At 42.7% G+C, this 15,161-nt stretch overlaps 1 protein-coding gene across 1 annotated transcript; it reads right to left on the minus strand.

The window, feature by feature from the left end:
* Positions 1 to 3,313: 3,313 nt before the first annotated feature.
* On the minus strand, positions 3,314 to 13,511 carry CALHM6 (calcium homeostasis modulator family member 6). Its single transcript, XM_089528502.1, has 2 exons — positions 12,975 to 13,511; positions 3,314 to 4,115 (listed from the first exon to the last, which is right to left on the minus strand). The coding sequence occupies exons 1-2, from the start codon at positions 13,509 to 13,511 to the stop codon at positions 3,693 to 3,695; spliced, it is 960 nt and encodes a 319-aa protein (XP_089384628.1). The 3' UTR covers positions 3,314 to 3,692.
* Positions 13,512 to 15,161: the final 1,650 nt, after the last annotated feature.

Below are 15,161 nucleotides of genomic sequence, written 5' to 3' on the forward strand. Positions count from 1 at the left end.
TAGCAACTTATAGTGCTCTGCAAACCAAGAGAGAATCCTTTATGCTAGTCTATGACTGTAATAAATGATTGATTTATTGATGCAAAGGAGAATTTACATGTGGAGAAGAAGGAATCCATGTTCAGGAGGGCATGGAGAAGATGACGAAGAACTCTCTGGTACTTTCCTTGTCTCCAAACCCAAAAAAGGTGATATCTGAATTGGGCCTCTATTTTGAATATCTGAATTTTTTTAAAATGCTGTGCCATATATATTTTACCGTTTTCTTATCAATGTTCTGTTGAAAGCAGAAATAAAACAATGTTGTGCTTTAAATAATGTATGTTGCTGCATTTATCATTTGTTATTGTACTGGAAATTTGTGATAGTATAATATCAAATGTTTTCATCTGAAATATCTCTCATCTTCCCATTGTGGTAACTTCTACTGTAGCGTACATCAGCAGAAGCACTGTAAGTATGAAGGGTTCTGAAAAATGTAGCTTCCCAGTCCTTTGTAAGGAGGCATGTGCCCTAGAACATTGTAGTTCCCAGTAATGTTAGTTCCAAGGATGCTTCCCCAAGCATGCTTAGTAGAATCATGGACTCAAGGATCCCTGAGAATTCAATTTTCCTAGCAATAGCAATTGCAATAGCACTTACATTTCTATACCACTTTATAGTGTTAAGCACTCTCTAAGCAGTTTACAATCTGTACGCCAATTGCCCCCAATAAGCTGGGTACTCATTTTACTGATCTAAGAAAGGATGGAAGGCTGAGTCAGCCTGGAGCCTCGCAGGATCGAACTCACAACATTTTGGCTGCAGTACTGGCACTTAACTACTGTGCCACCAAGGCTCCTTAGAGACTATCTGCAAGAAATCCTGGGAAATTACAATTTCCAAGGATCCTAACTCTTAGTAAACTGTTGCTGCAGATTGCAAGGGGCCAGAGTGAAAATATCGAACCAGCGTGGTGTAGTCATTTGAATGTTGGCCTGCGACTCCTGAGACTCGGGTTCAAATTGCCTCTCAGCTGCGGAAACCCATTAGGTGACCTTGAGAAAAAGCCCACGCTACTGCAACTCAGATGAAGGCAATGGCAAACCTTTATTAACATACCCTACATATCCCATGTTGTTTTGGAGTACAAATATTTTGTTACATTTTATTATAATAGCAATTACAGAGAGGCCAAAGAGCATGAACCTGGACAGGCCATAATGTCTTTTAAGTGAACTTCTGACTGATCATAGATCTGATGGTATGTGAAAAAGACCCATATAATTTGATGGGTCCCTGCTGTGTGCATTTCCTCTTGAAGGTGACAGACAAAGATTTGTCAGTCCATAGCATTAAGCCAATCATTCTGCTAGCACCCATAGTATATTCCCACACCCCATCCTTTCCCAAACTCTCTGGGGCTTGTCCTAATCTTATTACTGCTCAATTAAATCAAATGTTACTGCCATCAACCAAAAATATTTCTTTTGTAACTCAAGTTAAAACCATCCACCAGGTGGAAATCCCATTTTTTTTTTAGGATTCCTAGACTATAAAAAGCCAGCCTTGGCACTCAGTCTGAAATGAGACAGGAATGCTGCTGGATTTCATACTGACCCCTCAACACACGCTGGCAGAGCCCCCTCTTCCCACTTTTCAGACAGCCTTGTTGAGCCACTGTCACATCCATCATCCCCTGACTGGAGCCCCACTTCTGGATTGGTAATGTATTGCCTTACCTCAACCTTGCTACAAGTGACTACCTTTAATTTCATTAGTTCATGCATGTGTGTGTGTGTGTGTGTGAATGTATTGCATGAATGGTGATTTCCCCCTTTGCTGTTAGTCAGCAAAACTAAATTGTATTTAGCGCTCTGGAGCTTTAGTTTTTCGGAAGTCGAGATCCCAACTCTTTGAAGTTACCTGGAGTCCTCTTGCTGCAATTAATTTGAGCTATTAAAATTCCCTTACTATATATTAATTTGTGGGTGCCATCTTGGTAACCTAGCAATTTTGTAACACCTCCTTTGAAAAAATCTCGCTAAGAAAATTCTGTGATGGAACACCTTAGAGATGCCCTAAGTCAGAAACCACTTGATGTCACACAACAACAAAGAATGAGTAATGCATCCAGCTATGCACACATTGTCCATAAGTCACCTAAAGTCTGTTTTAGTTAGTCTGTGAGAACATCAGCAAGAAAAGGAAACACCCAAAGTCTTTCCCATAGCAAATGGCGATGCACACCAATTCAAAACTCCTTGTGCACATAGGCTTTGGCTGTGCAATAGTGTTGTATTGGGACATTTAAGAAAACATTAGTGGGTTGTGGTTTTTTTTTTTTTTTTGCCATAATTCAGGAACAAAAGTATGTTCAGATTGACATATGCCTATCTGCATCTAGTTGACTTTACCTGATGAATTAAGGCATGTTTATTTATTTGAATGGATTATACAGAACACCTGCACTGAAATTCAGAAAGCATTAATTTGTCAGTTTGGAATAAAAGTAAATCTAAATTTTACAGACAAATACCATGTTGGATTTCCCCACAAGAGGCTTGGAAAATTGAAATTTCATTGGACACAAGAACCCCTTTACGATATTCAGATCTAATCGAATGGAAAAATAAAGAAAATGGATATAAATGTTCCTGGTTCCCATACAGACAAATTAAAGAAAGATTTAAAATAGATTTAAAATTAGGTATTACAAACAATGAAAATGAATTAGATGAAATGATTTTAAAAGCTAAAACGTCCAACATATCCAAGCTCTATCATCTGCTACTGAAAAGAGAAATGGAAAACGAGTCAGTTAAAGAATGTACTATCAAGAAGAAAGAGCAAGAAACATCGGACATACCATTAAATTACAAAATTGGGAAAGAGCTTGGGGCCAAGATTTAAAATTGACTTTATCAGTGGACATGAAAGAAAATTTGTATAAAATGATTCATCACTGGTACCTCTCCCCCAACAAACTGGCTAAAATGAAAAAGAAAGAAAAAGGAAAATGTTGGAAGTGTCTTAAAAATCAAGGAACGCTATATCATATTTGGTGGACCTGCGCAAAAGCAAATTCATATTGGAAAAAAATTCATAACTCGATTCAAAAAATACTTCACATTAACATAAATTTTAAACCAGAAAGTTTCTTATTAAATATGATTGAAGAAAAAGAAGAGAGGACGCATATAAGAATAATCCTATATTTAATAACAACCGCCAGGATGGTTTATGCAAAAAAATGGAAAGAGAAAGAAACACCATCAATAGACGAATGGTTAAGAAAAAGTTTAGATATGATACAGCTTGATAGATTAATGAACTACCTGAATGGAAAATGGATGGACGACTCGGATAAGGATTGGGACTCTTTTAAAAACTTCTGTAAAGAACATTGGACATAAATACCCCTACAAATATTATCACATTAAGACTTATACAAATCCAGTACAACAAAGTAGACATTTATCCTCTCTCTGGCATGGAAATCAAATCATACCCATCAGCTATAGTTATCTTATATTAGTTAACTTTTGCCACTTCACTCATTTTTGCAATGTTGATCTGTACCAGGAGTAGCCTATTTAACACAAAGCAATAGGGAGAATTCCTAAATCGAAATCTGAGAGAAGTGAGAGAAAACACCATCATCCATGTTGATGGTGAAGCTAGCCCCAGCGCTTTGACTTTTAAAGTTCTGATTATAGCACTTGGGACTCAGAATGTCCAGCTCCATCCACAAACCCCAGACAAGTGGGAAAGGTATCTCCATCAACTGATCTAATGCTGCCACTGCTGGTTTTGGAGCTAATGTACTTGTGTATCATGCTATAGTAATGCTTTTCAGGATTAAAGGCAAACAAGGAGGAAATGCTATTCCAGGCTTTGGTACTTGGAGTGTGAAATGGTTCTGGCTGGGTAGAATCAAAGAAGCACTTGATGTTACTCTCTGCCAGGTGAGCTGCATGTTCCTTGGCCTTAGCTTCAAAAAGCTCCTGCTCCTTTTTCAGATACATTTTCCAGAATGCAAGCTGAAGAATACTGACTGGAGAGCGGCAGTGGGAGATACAGGTGGCTGCCAGGGCCAATGTGAAGACGCTGGCGATCAGTATCCATCCCATCACCTTTGGAAAGAAGAATGAGAGAGATCAGGCTACTACATCATCATCATCATCATCATCATCATCATTGAAGCTCTTGCCTAAAAAAAGTTTGGAAAGACATTCAGACCCAATCTGCAGCAACCAGAGCAAAGTACAAAAGACACACACTATATAGTTCTTTTAAACAACACAGTTTTTATTCCACTTTAACTACCATGGCTCCATCCTCTGGATTCCTGGGATTTGTATTTTCATGAACTGTTTAAAATTCTCCACTAAGAATTCAGAATATTTCAGAAAAACGGCAAACCCCAGGATTCCACGGGTAGCAGCCACAACCGTTCAAGTGGCAGCAAAATTGTGTAGTGTGAAAAAGACCACATTCAAGATGTTAGTCTTCTGAAGACATTCTAAGCCTAGGAAATGATTTTCAGCACCAGAAGAAGACATAGGTGGCAACTAGATGGATTTAAAAGACTAGAAAGTCCCAGATTTTGTTCCTGTTCTTTCCAATTTTATTTTGGAGATTCATACATGTTTTGATTACCACAGAATATTTTCTGTCAGCTCCTGGTATGATCAGAGACTTTTTATACCAACTCCCTAGGTGGGTTTATTTAAACCTAGTATCAAATTGGAAAGAACAGGAACAAACTCTGGGACTTTTCAATCAGTATGGATGCACTGTGGTTGCCCGAAGTTTGTTTCACAACAGCAGCTGAACTTAAGTGAAAAACAGTCATTTTTGTTGTTGTTACTATTATTAAGTAGATGGGAACTTTGCTGATCTACTGGAAATCAGTCAGAAATCACGATCATCTTCTCCTCCTCTGTTCTTGAATACACTAGGTCCTCAGGCTGCAAAACACAGATCATTTCCATGTAACCACTTCCTGGATTTTAAACAGTCTCTTGCCTCCTCTCACTGATAGCAATCAGAAGAAGAAGCATGCCAATGGACAGCAGAAACCAACTGGGTCCCAGAAATTCCCCATCTAGTATTGTCTAATTTGACCGGCAGTGGCTCTCCAGGGTGTCAGGGGGAAAGAGATTTTTCCCTTCCTCTTTTTTTTTAAAGATGTTCTTTCAAAACTGAAAATGTCAAGAATTGCATCTGGAGATGTCTGCCTGTGCTCACCCACTAAGCTATTGATCCTGCTCCCCACCTGTGAACAAAAAGTCCAGAAGTCTACACTATAGTTGTAGATCTTTGTCATTGTAGCTACTGCTTCCGAAATCAACCGCTCCTCCAAAAAAGCTGTCTTTCCAGCTGTGCGCCTCCCACCCCACAGGGTCTCTACAGCTGCCTGTTGCAAAATGCTTTGCTGTTGGGAGAGGCCTGGAGGTGTCATTGTACACTGCTCACTTTCCAGAACCTTGGAAAATCTTTCAGGTGTGTGTGTGGGCTACACTGTTGTAAAGGTACATTTTTGGTGGTGCCGTCAGTCATTACAATGGTGCTATGAGCATAAAGATGAATTTCAAAAATTATGATGCTGTAAATTGTAAATAGTAGACTTAGCATGATTTCATTGTTCAAGTAGGACTCTAGAGACATGAATTCAAATCCCCACTCAGCCACGAAAACCCACTGAGTGACCTCGGGTAAGCCACACTTTCTTAACCTGAAGGAAATATTGTCAAGAAAATGACTTGAAGGTATACAACAACTACTGCAACAAAATTGTAAATACTGAACAGGAGGCCAGACCATATAATTTGAGCTCCACTTCAGAATTTTGATCCAAGAAAAGCATGGACGTGCTTACAGTGTTCTTCCTCATATTACATAAACATTCCAGATGAAGTGACAGATTTTGGCAGTGTGGAGATAATTACCAATGCAGACCACACTGTTTGATGAGACTTTCATAGAATTATAGAGTTGGGAGAGACTACAAGGGCCATTCAGTCCAACCCCCTGCCAAGCATGAACATCAATCAAATCATGCCATTCAGCCTCTGTTGAAAAACCTCCAAAGAAGGAGACTCCACCACATTCCCTGAGGCAGCATATTCCACTGTTAAACAACTCCAAACATCAGGAAGTTCCTCCTGATATTTAGGCAGAATCTCTTTTCCTGTAGTTTGAATCCATTGCAACTCTGGACAAGCCTCTTCCCTCTTTGATATGTCATCCCTTTAAATTATTGTTGTTGTTATTATTATTATTATTATTATTATTAACCTTTATTTATAAAGCACTGTAAATTTACACAGTTATTTGAAAATAACTATCAGGTCCCCTCTTCTCATCAGCTAAACATTCCCAGCTCCCTAAGCTGCTCTTCATAGGGCATGGCTTCCACACCTTTCACCATTTTAGTTGCCCTGCTTTGGACACGCTCCAGTTTCTCAATGTCCTTTTTGAATTGTGGTGCTCAGAACTGGACGCAGTATTCTAGGTGGGGCCTGACCAAAGCACTATTACTTCTCTTGATCTAGACACTATACTTTTATTGATGCAGCCTAAAATTGCATTGGCCTTTTTAGCTGCCGCATTGCACTGTTGAGTCATGTTCAACTTGTGGTCTACTTGGATTCCTAGATCCCCTTCACACATAGTTTCATTCAGCCAGGTGTCCCCCATCCTATATCTATGCATTTCATTTTTCTGCCCTAAGTACAGTATCTTAAATTTCTCCCTGTTGAAGTTCATTTTGTTAGCTTTGGCCCAGCTTTCTAGTCTATTCAGGTCATTTTGAATTATGATCCTGTCCTCTGGGGTATTAGCTACTCCTCCTAATTTGGTGTCATCTGCAGGTTTAACCAGCATGCTCTCTATTCCTTCATCCAAGTACTGATATAAAGATGTTGAATAGTATAGGGCCCAGTACAGATCCCTGTGGCACTCCAGTAGTCATATCTCTCCAGGATTCAGAGAAGCCATTGGTGTGCAACCTTTACGTTCGGTCAGTCAGCCAATTACAAATCCAGCAAACAGTAGCACTGTCTAGGCCACAATTTACTAGTTTCTTTACAAGGATATCACTGGGAACTTTGTACATGATCACACCTGTTACTTTACAATATAGTTGAATTGTTGATTAGATAGTCAAGCATCTGAATGTGTATCAGTACTATATTTGTGAAGTGATTCTTGGGCCCCATACAGACAGGCCAAAATAAAGCTGCTTCGGGTCACTTTGGAGGTATGTTGTTTAAATGTTGCATGCTTCCTAAGACTCTGGAAGCCACGCCAAAGCCACAATCCAGTCCTAAGGACTGGAGCATAGCTTTGGCACAGCTTCTGGACTCTTAGGATGCATGCATCATTTAAACAGCATACCTCCAAAGTGACCTGAAGCAGCTTTATTTTGGCAGTCTGTATGGGGCCTAAGTTATATAAAAAGTTACTTTCAAGTGAGAATCCAAAACTCTGGAGCAAGCATGACAGGCTTTTGCATCAGTTAGAATGCAACTCATAAATATCTTGTACAAACCTTCTCCAACAAGATGCTCTTGAGATGCGCTAGACTACAAATCTATCATTCCCAACTACATGTCAATAATGGGAGTCCAAAATATCTGGGAGGGGCCTATTTGTGGAAGGCTGATTCAAAATATTACCAGTTTTGCAAGACTGCAAATGTCTATTTGTATCTTTGCAGTGGGGCCAAATTCTATCAACCAAACTATGAGAAGAGGCCTTCAGATAAATTGTTGAGGGGAAAAAACAAAAAAAGGAAAGAAGGGGAAGGGAAGGGAAGGAAGGGGATGGCTAGACAAGTGGTTCAGAGCAGGCACAGTGGTGGAATGTACCCCTTTTCTTTTCTGCTGCAACCCAAGGGAAAGTCCTTCCTCTGAAGGATCTCTTTGTATGAGGAGGAAATCCCCTCCACTGATACCAGTGTTGGCTTCCCCTTCCTTATTTACATTTACAAGAAACTATAACCAGAATTACTGTTGTGGGGCGGGGCAGCAAGGGAAGGTGGGAGGGAGATGAGCACAGGTGGCGGAAAACAGGGAAGTGGGGTGCTGAATGGCAGGAGATGAAGAAAATAATGCAGAGGAGACTACAGGGATGTATATCACACCTATATCACACACACACACACACACACAATTACAAATACACAGTGTAACTGATTGGAAAATGGTGATGAAACCAGGAAAATACTGTTTGCGGGGAAGGCACAGGCCATTTCCCTTTCCCAGGAATTCCATCCTAGGAATACTTTGAACCTAGATGTGAGCCAAACCATTTGTGAAAATGTAATGTTACATTAAATGGGTGATCATTTTTATTATAGCTGATATATGCTATTTAAAAAGAACAGTTGTAGGGAAGATCATGTTGGGACAGTGGCACAGAAGCTGGGGGTAGGAAACATTTTACCCATTCTCTTCATATAATGATCTGTTTGATGTCCCCACCCCAAAGCTGTTTCCATCCTCCAGAAAGTAAGCTGTGGCTCAAAAGCCCCTACCCATTCTGATAGGCATCTCAATTGGTGGATTCTGAGCAAGAGGTGAAAGAGAGAGCTTCAGCTGGAGGAAGGTAAGGCTGGAGTTAAGGGGGTGAATTTGGTAATTTAATATTTCTATTATTTAGCACAGCCAAGAACAACTGGGATGCTCTATAGCAGCCATGGTGAATCATGACACGTGTGCCAGAGTTGACATGTAGAGCCTTTTCTATCGGCACACAAGGCTGCTGTTGAGAACTGGAAGGGAGGGATGGGAGGCAAGAGGAGGAGGAGAAAGTGGGGTGCCAGCCCCATGCCTCCAGCCACCCGCTCGCCACTGGTGAGAGCTGTGAGGGAGGAAGAAGAGGAGGAGGAGGAGAAGGAACATGTGGAGGAAATGGTGGCAGTGGCAGCAGTCCCATGCTGCCAGCAAACTACCTATCCACCCACCCGCCTGCCTGCCCGCTGCCAGTGAGAGCCAGGAGGGAGGGAAGGAGGGAGAGGAGGAGGAGGAAAAGGAGGAAGAAGAAGTGTGTGCCGTGTGTGTGTGTGTGTATATATACCTTCAAATTGTTCCTGGTGACACTAAGGTGAAACTATCATGGGATTTTCGTGACAAGTTTCATCATGGGGGTTTGCTACTGTTAGCCTGAGGCTGAGAGAGTGTACCTTGGGTTCCCCTGCCCAGAAATCCCCCCCCCCCCTGAATTCCCACCCCTGGAAATCCACCTCCCACCCCCTGCAAGTCCTGGTCCCCTGGAAGTTCCCCCATCCCAGCAATGGGTGCCACCCGGTGCAGGAACGTCACTGAGTTTCGGCAGTCTGTCTCTAAAAGGTTCTTATTGCAATTTGCTCATGCAGTTGGAGGTGGGCTGCTTTCTGAGTTACAGAAGAACAGACTGTGATTGGTTGCAGTTGTTCCTTCCTGTGGGGCCCAATGGGGTTTGAAAAACTTTAACGGTACCTACATGCATTCACACAGGTCTCTACAAGTATTCACACAGTTATGAATGCATAACTAGATTATGCAAACTCCAGGTTATGCATTTGTAACTCCCTACAGTCATTACATGTTCAGTCCATACATGTATTCACATAGTTATGAATGCATAACCTCAGGTTATTCACCCATAACTCCCCAACATAACTCCCATTCCTGCCAATGCTTATTGTTGATGTAATGAATAAGAAGAGAGAATGGGAGAAAATGACTTAGCTTCCTCCATTTCTCATGAGTCAGAGACAGAGGGGAGCTTGATCAACTCATATAAATTCCACTGGAACCCTGGTTTTCCAATGGCATAGCTCCCCTGCATGTTTGATCTATACTGAAAGGGAGGAACCATTTAGATCAGGGGTGTGCAATTATGGCTAAAGGATTGCATTAGCCCCTTCAAGAGACTGTGGAGGGCTTCAGTCCCTTTCAAAAATGTCCCCAAGCATCCCCAAACACCCTCTATGTGAAGTGGGGTCATTGTAATTTTAACCATTACTTTGGACCAACTTGGCTATTTTAGGCCCACAGGAGGCCTTTTACAATGACTGGAAGTGACTGGTAGTAACTCCTGTTCATTTCCTGGTGGAGAAAATACCTCCGCTGAGCTTAAAAGGGCCCTGAGGGCCCAAACAGTGGTTAAAATGCCCTACATACTCCCTAGAGGGCATCTGGGCATAAAATTTTTTATAAAAAAATAATTTTTTTGGCCAGGGCGGTCTTGGGGCCACAAGAAATGGCCCTAGGCCCCACTTCATATGGCCCTGAATTGGATTCTTATTATACTGGGGAGTAAAGACACAAAGCTTTCTGAATACATACTATGTTTGCTTTGGCTTACTTTCTAGATTTTAGACCTCAGAACTTTGTACAGATATATCTGATCCTATCTAAGGAAGGAGGGCAGGATGGATGGACAGAATGACAGACAGCTTAACAGATAATGATGCAATGAAATTACGTTAGATACCATTTACAGTTATGCCTTATCTGCCTTCATTTTCACCTCTAATCATCTGCAATGATAGCAAAATACGATGAAAACAGAAACAGGAAAACAACAAAAAAAGGATAAAAGCCACCAATAAACGTCATGAATGCAGGAAGAAGCATCTTAAAGCAGAAGAAAAAGCAAGCATAAAAAGTAAACAAAGGACTGAATATAACTGTGCTAGGCAATCTAAAGGCAACCAATTTTTCAGAATGAAGATCCACTAAATTTCTTTCCAGAAAATCCATCTTTCTGCCCTGGAATGTCTAGATCAGAGGAACTTGTGTTTTTCAGATGCATTTTCTTCAACTGTCACAATTTCTCAGGGAGAGTCCCAGTTAATCTTCTGTCATCCCACTTTTTCAATTGCCTTTAAAATGTCCCAGTTTTTCTCTCCTCTTCCCACTTTCTATCTTTGTTCTTAGCTTACTTCACTTGCTTCATGTTCAGCTCAAAGGGCAAAAGTACTTTGCACTCAGTTAACTCAGCAAGGGGAAGAGGGGAGAAGGGGGCAGAAACTTTTCTTGCTTGTTCCGTACTACCAAAATCAGCCAGCAGGGTGCACCTGGGAGTTAGGTGATGGTTGGGCAGCAGCACAGCAGGAATTTACTGTTTGCCCCTGTTCCGACCCAATCCTGTCTTGTGCACGGACAGGGCAAAAATGGCTGTGCGATAATCTCCTCTATGTCCAGGATTTCATCTGTGAAATGTTAAAGGTTGTGCAGATAGGTTGTTGGATAGCAACTCCCATCAGTCCTAGCCAGCATAGGCAATGGTGAAGAAGGGTGGGAACTGCAGTCCAGTAATGTTTAGAGGACTACAAGGTTCACCATTCCTGATATAATGGCATAATGTAGCAGAAGCACAACAAAGATGGGGCAAGATGCTGTGGTGGGAGGATTAAGCATAGATTTGGAACTGAGGAGGTCTGAAGACTGAGAAATACTTTTGAAAAACACAAAAGCAGAAAAGGAGAAGAAACAACAGATAACAAAGATAAAACTGATTGCTGAGGAAGGGGAGAGAGTGCAAAATAACACAATGGACAATCATTTTGGCAAGAAAAAGGCCACAACTTTATTGAATACAGCAAACAAGTGGAAAGAGGGTTGGCCTGAAAGCATGAGGTCTGGATCTGGCATCCACCAACCCGTGTTGGTCAATGAACCAAAATGCCTGGTCATGGCCAGGCTTCAGGATGACAGAGGGGTAACCAGCTTAGAGCACATCCACCACTTAAGGAGCCGGTTATGTGCAAATCTGCATCTTCGCCCCATGTCACCGGGGAACGCTGAATCGATGTCACCTCTGCACTGGCGCCATTGCTAACCCTCAGCACCCCCGGGTTCCGATGGGACTCCTGATCCAGTGCTCTGCAGCACTGGAAAGCATGTCCACCAGATCCAAGACCTATGCTACTGCCACCCTTGAAAGTTGTGACAGACCATCACCAAGGGAGAGAAGGTGAGGAGCCGGCAAAATGATGCTGAAAGCTGGCATGGCGAAGGCCTAAATAGGCCTGCCAACCAATGAACGGCCAGGAAGGCCAGGGAGGGGCCTCCCACCCCAGCCTCCTGGCCAATCACCTGGCAGCACCCTGGCGGCCCACCAATTAGGGCCACTTCTGCCCCAGCAAGGGAGCCTGGGAGTTGTAGTCACCCGGCCTGGAAGTGGTCCCAGCAGCCCCTGCGCGGTGCTTCTTCTCCCAGGGTACCTGGGAGTTGAAGTCCATGCCCCACCTGGACTTCCAGTGCCACAGTGGGGCTGTAACCCGGCAGGGCCCGCAGGCAAGCCCCTGCTGGGTCTTGCTGCCACTGGACCACCAGGGAGAGCCGGCAGGGCTCCCCCCCCAGCAACTGGTCCAGCCTGGTGAGTCGGGTGATCCCATGAGCAGAAGCTACAAAGTTAAGGTTATACAAAAAAAGTCTTAGCCTGATTTCTCAAGTTCATCACACATTTCAGGAACTAAGGGGCTGTGCAGACTGCCCCTAAGAGGTGGCCTGCAGCTGCCCCTTTTACAGCCAGATCGGGGCCGCAGCAATCTCACACCACATCCACGATTTGGCCTTTGCAGGGTGCAAAAAGGAGCCTGTGCCCCGCAAAGGGTGAAATAGCCAAAGTGCCATGGCTTTATGGCATTATTTTGGTGCTGCGTCATGCAGAAACAGAGCCAGAGGGGCACCATGATCCCACGCACCGCGTGGTGTGGTGTGTGGCATCGCACAGCCCTAGGGATATGGATGCTATGCCCTGACTCTGCCCCCAACCCAGCTTTTAAGGCTGGTCTGCACAGGGCCTAAGAGAAATAACTCTTTCCATACTCACAACTTGTCTAAGCTGTGACTGGGGTGGGATGGGAGAGAAGAAGCATTCCAAGTATTGATTTTTAACTAACAAAACAGTTCTGTGATTGGCTTCCCTTCCAGCTCTCAATAAAACCTTTTGTCTCCTCAATCAAATTTTCCTCAGGAAGAGGTTGTACCAACCTGAGACTGGGCTCGAAAGCTTGTAAGCATATCTTGCATCTCCTGAGAAGACAAGGAGCTTTGGCAGGGCACTTGAAGCACCTTCTTGAAGCACTCTTCCCCTTGGTCTTTGCACATATAGCTCTGCACAATGGCACTCCCAGTCGCTGCACATTCATAGAAGTTGCCTCCCAGTAAGGCCACAGCAATCCATGTGAAGGGAGCCACAGCGGCCGTGACCATCACCAGCCACAGCACTTGCAAGTAGCGCCAAAGGCGATTTGCATGAGGACATCGACACAGCCTGCCAGGTGCACAACATCCAGTGAGCACCTTCCACGATCGGGTATTCACCAGACATCCAAGCAGAAATAGAATCAGTGCTGGCACCAGGAGGAAAACTGTGCCATAGAGCAAATTCCAGGAGTTGCATGGGCATTTGAACACCACAATGGAAAAGATGCGCTCACTGCCAAGAGTCAGCAAGGACACTGCACCATAGCCTAGTGCTTTCTGGTGGCTGAGGCAGAAATCTAGAACACTGCGGAACTTTTCCATTGTTTGAATTCCTTCAAATGCTTCAGGTCTTTCTCCTGATATGTATGCCTTGCTAGTGAGCAAGAAATCTAACTGGAGAAAAATCTGTACAAGCAGTGTGTAAAAGAAAGAGGAAGACAAAACTTAAGAGTTTAAAAATATCTGCTGACAAGAAAACAGGAGCTTTCAATTTCTCTTTTTCATGAGGCAAAGACAACAAAGAGTACAGAGATTCTAAAAAGAAGCCACTTCCTGGGTCTTTTTCAAGATTTAGTCAACAACAACCATGATGATGCAAGGAAAAACTGCAGAATACATTTTCCTACCAGTCTTTCTGCATTTAACTAGTCCAAACTATAACTGTATTTTAATAAACATTTTTAAATTTTTAAAAAAATAATTAGGTTGTTTATTTTTGGTTTGTTAGGTTTTTGTTTTTACAAAATCTTTTCTTCTGTTTTGTTATCATAACAATACATTATATTTGAAGATATCCAATGAGCACAACTGCCCAGTGCTTTAAATAGATAAATAAGGTTCTGATTTGGCATTTGATGCTAAGGTTCAACTTTAACGATTACAAAATTTCATAACCTACATTCTGATGGTGTGTGTGTGTGTGTGTGTGCGCGTGTGTGTGTGTGTGTGTGTGTGTGTGTGAGAGAGAGAGAGAGAGAGAGAGAGTGATTATGGAGGGAGAGGGGTTTCTATTGGAAGCACTTGCCACTTGGGTTCCAGTGTCTGCATTGTCTCCCTATTGCCTTTCAAGCTTGAATTAAGCTCTTGGTCATTAACCTATAAATTTTTAGCTATCACAGGAACAGTAGAACAATAAGAATAAAAAATTTAAACAAAAGCAGATCTCCTTCCTGGTCACTTACCACCAGCTCAGAACCTATCAGTGTATACATGATGTTACAATTTTTGCTTCAGTTTTGCTCCATTGGGCTGCATTTGCTAAGACCATGCCACTGTCCTAAGAGATCCCCTTTTTGTTTTAACCTCTGTAAAGAATTTGAGGCCTAAGTACCTTAAAGACACCAGATCCCATCTAATCTTGAAAACACACACACACACACACACACACACTTCTTTGTGCTCCTCCAAAACTGGAGTTTTGATCTGATTGGTGCAGGAGAAAATGGTGGGTCACACACTTTCACCTTTAGAGGAAGGCAATGACAAACCTCCTCTGAATAATAAATCTTGCCATAAATACCTGCTGAGGGGGTCACCATGAATCCAAATTGACTTGAAGGTACATCTTCTTCTTCTTCTTCTTCTTGGCTTTACTTCGTGAACGAAGATTCAGGAAGGACTCGTCGGTGCTTTCTACAAGTGTGTTGATGTTGTTGGATGTATCCTTCGAGCCTGTGCAATGGATTTTTCTGTTGGAGTGCAACGTGCACAGAACTGGCCCCACCCTTTAAACCAGAGGTTCGACAGCTGAGGCCTTGACAAGCATGGACGGTGGCAGCAAGGTCCTCGGGTCGTAGGTTTGATGAGAGCTTCCTTCTCTTAGATGGTTGACCTTACAGGGTTAGACGAGCACCATCTCCATTTTCCTTCTCCTAGGATGGTTGCCATAAGGCTAGAGAGCCCATCCTACCCTTTGGTGCGCTTTGTCAGACCCTTCGGTTGTGACCTGTCTGGCATGGGAGGCCCTACCGG

This window comes from Sceloporus occidentalis, unplaced genomic scaffold (genome assembly GCF_023333645.1).
Source record: "Sceloporus occidentalis isolate IW3139 unplaced genomic scaffold, rSceOcc1.0.p SCAF_6, whole genome shotgun sequence".
NCBI classification, from domain to species: Eukaryota; Metazoa; Chordata; class Lepidosauria; order Squamata; family Phrynosomatidae; genus Sceloporus; species Sceloporus occidentalis.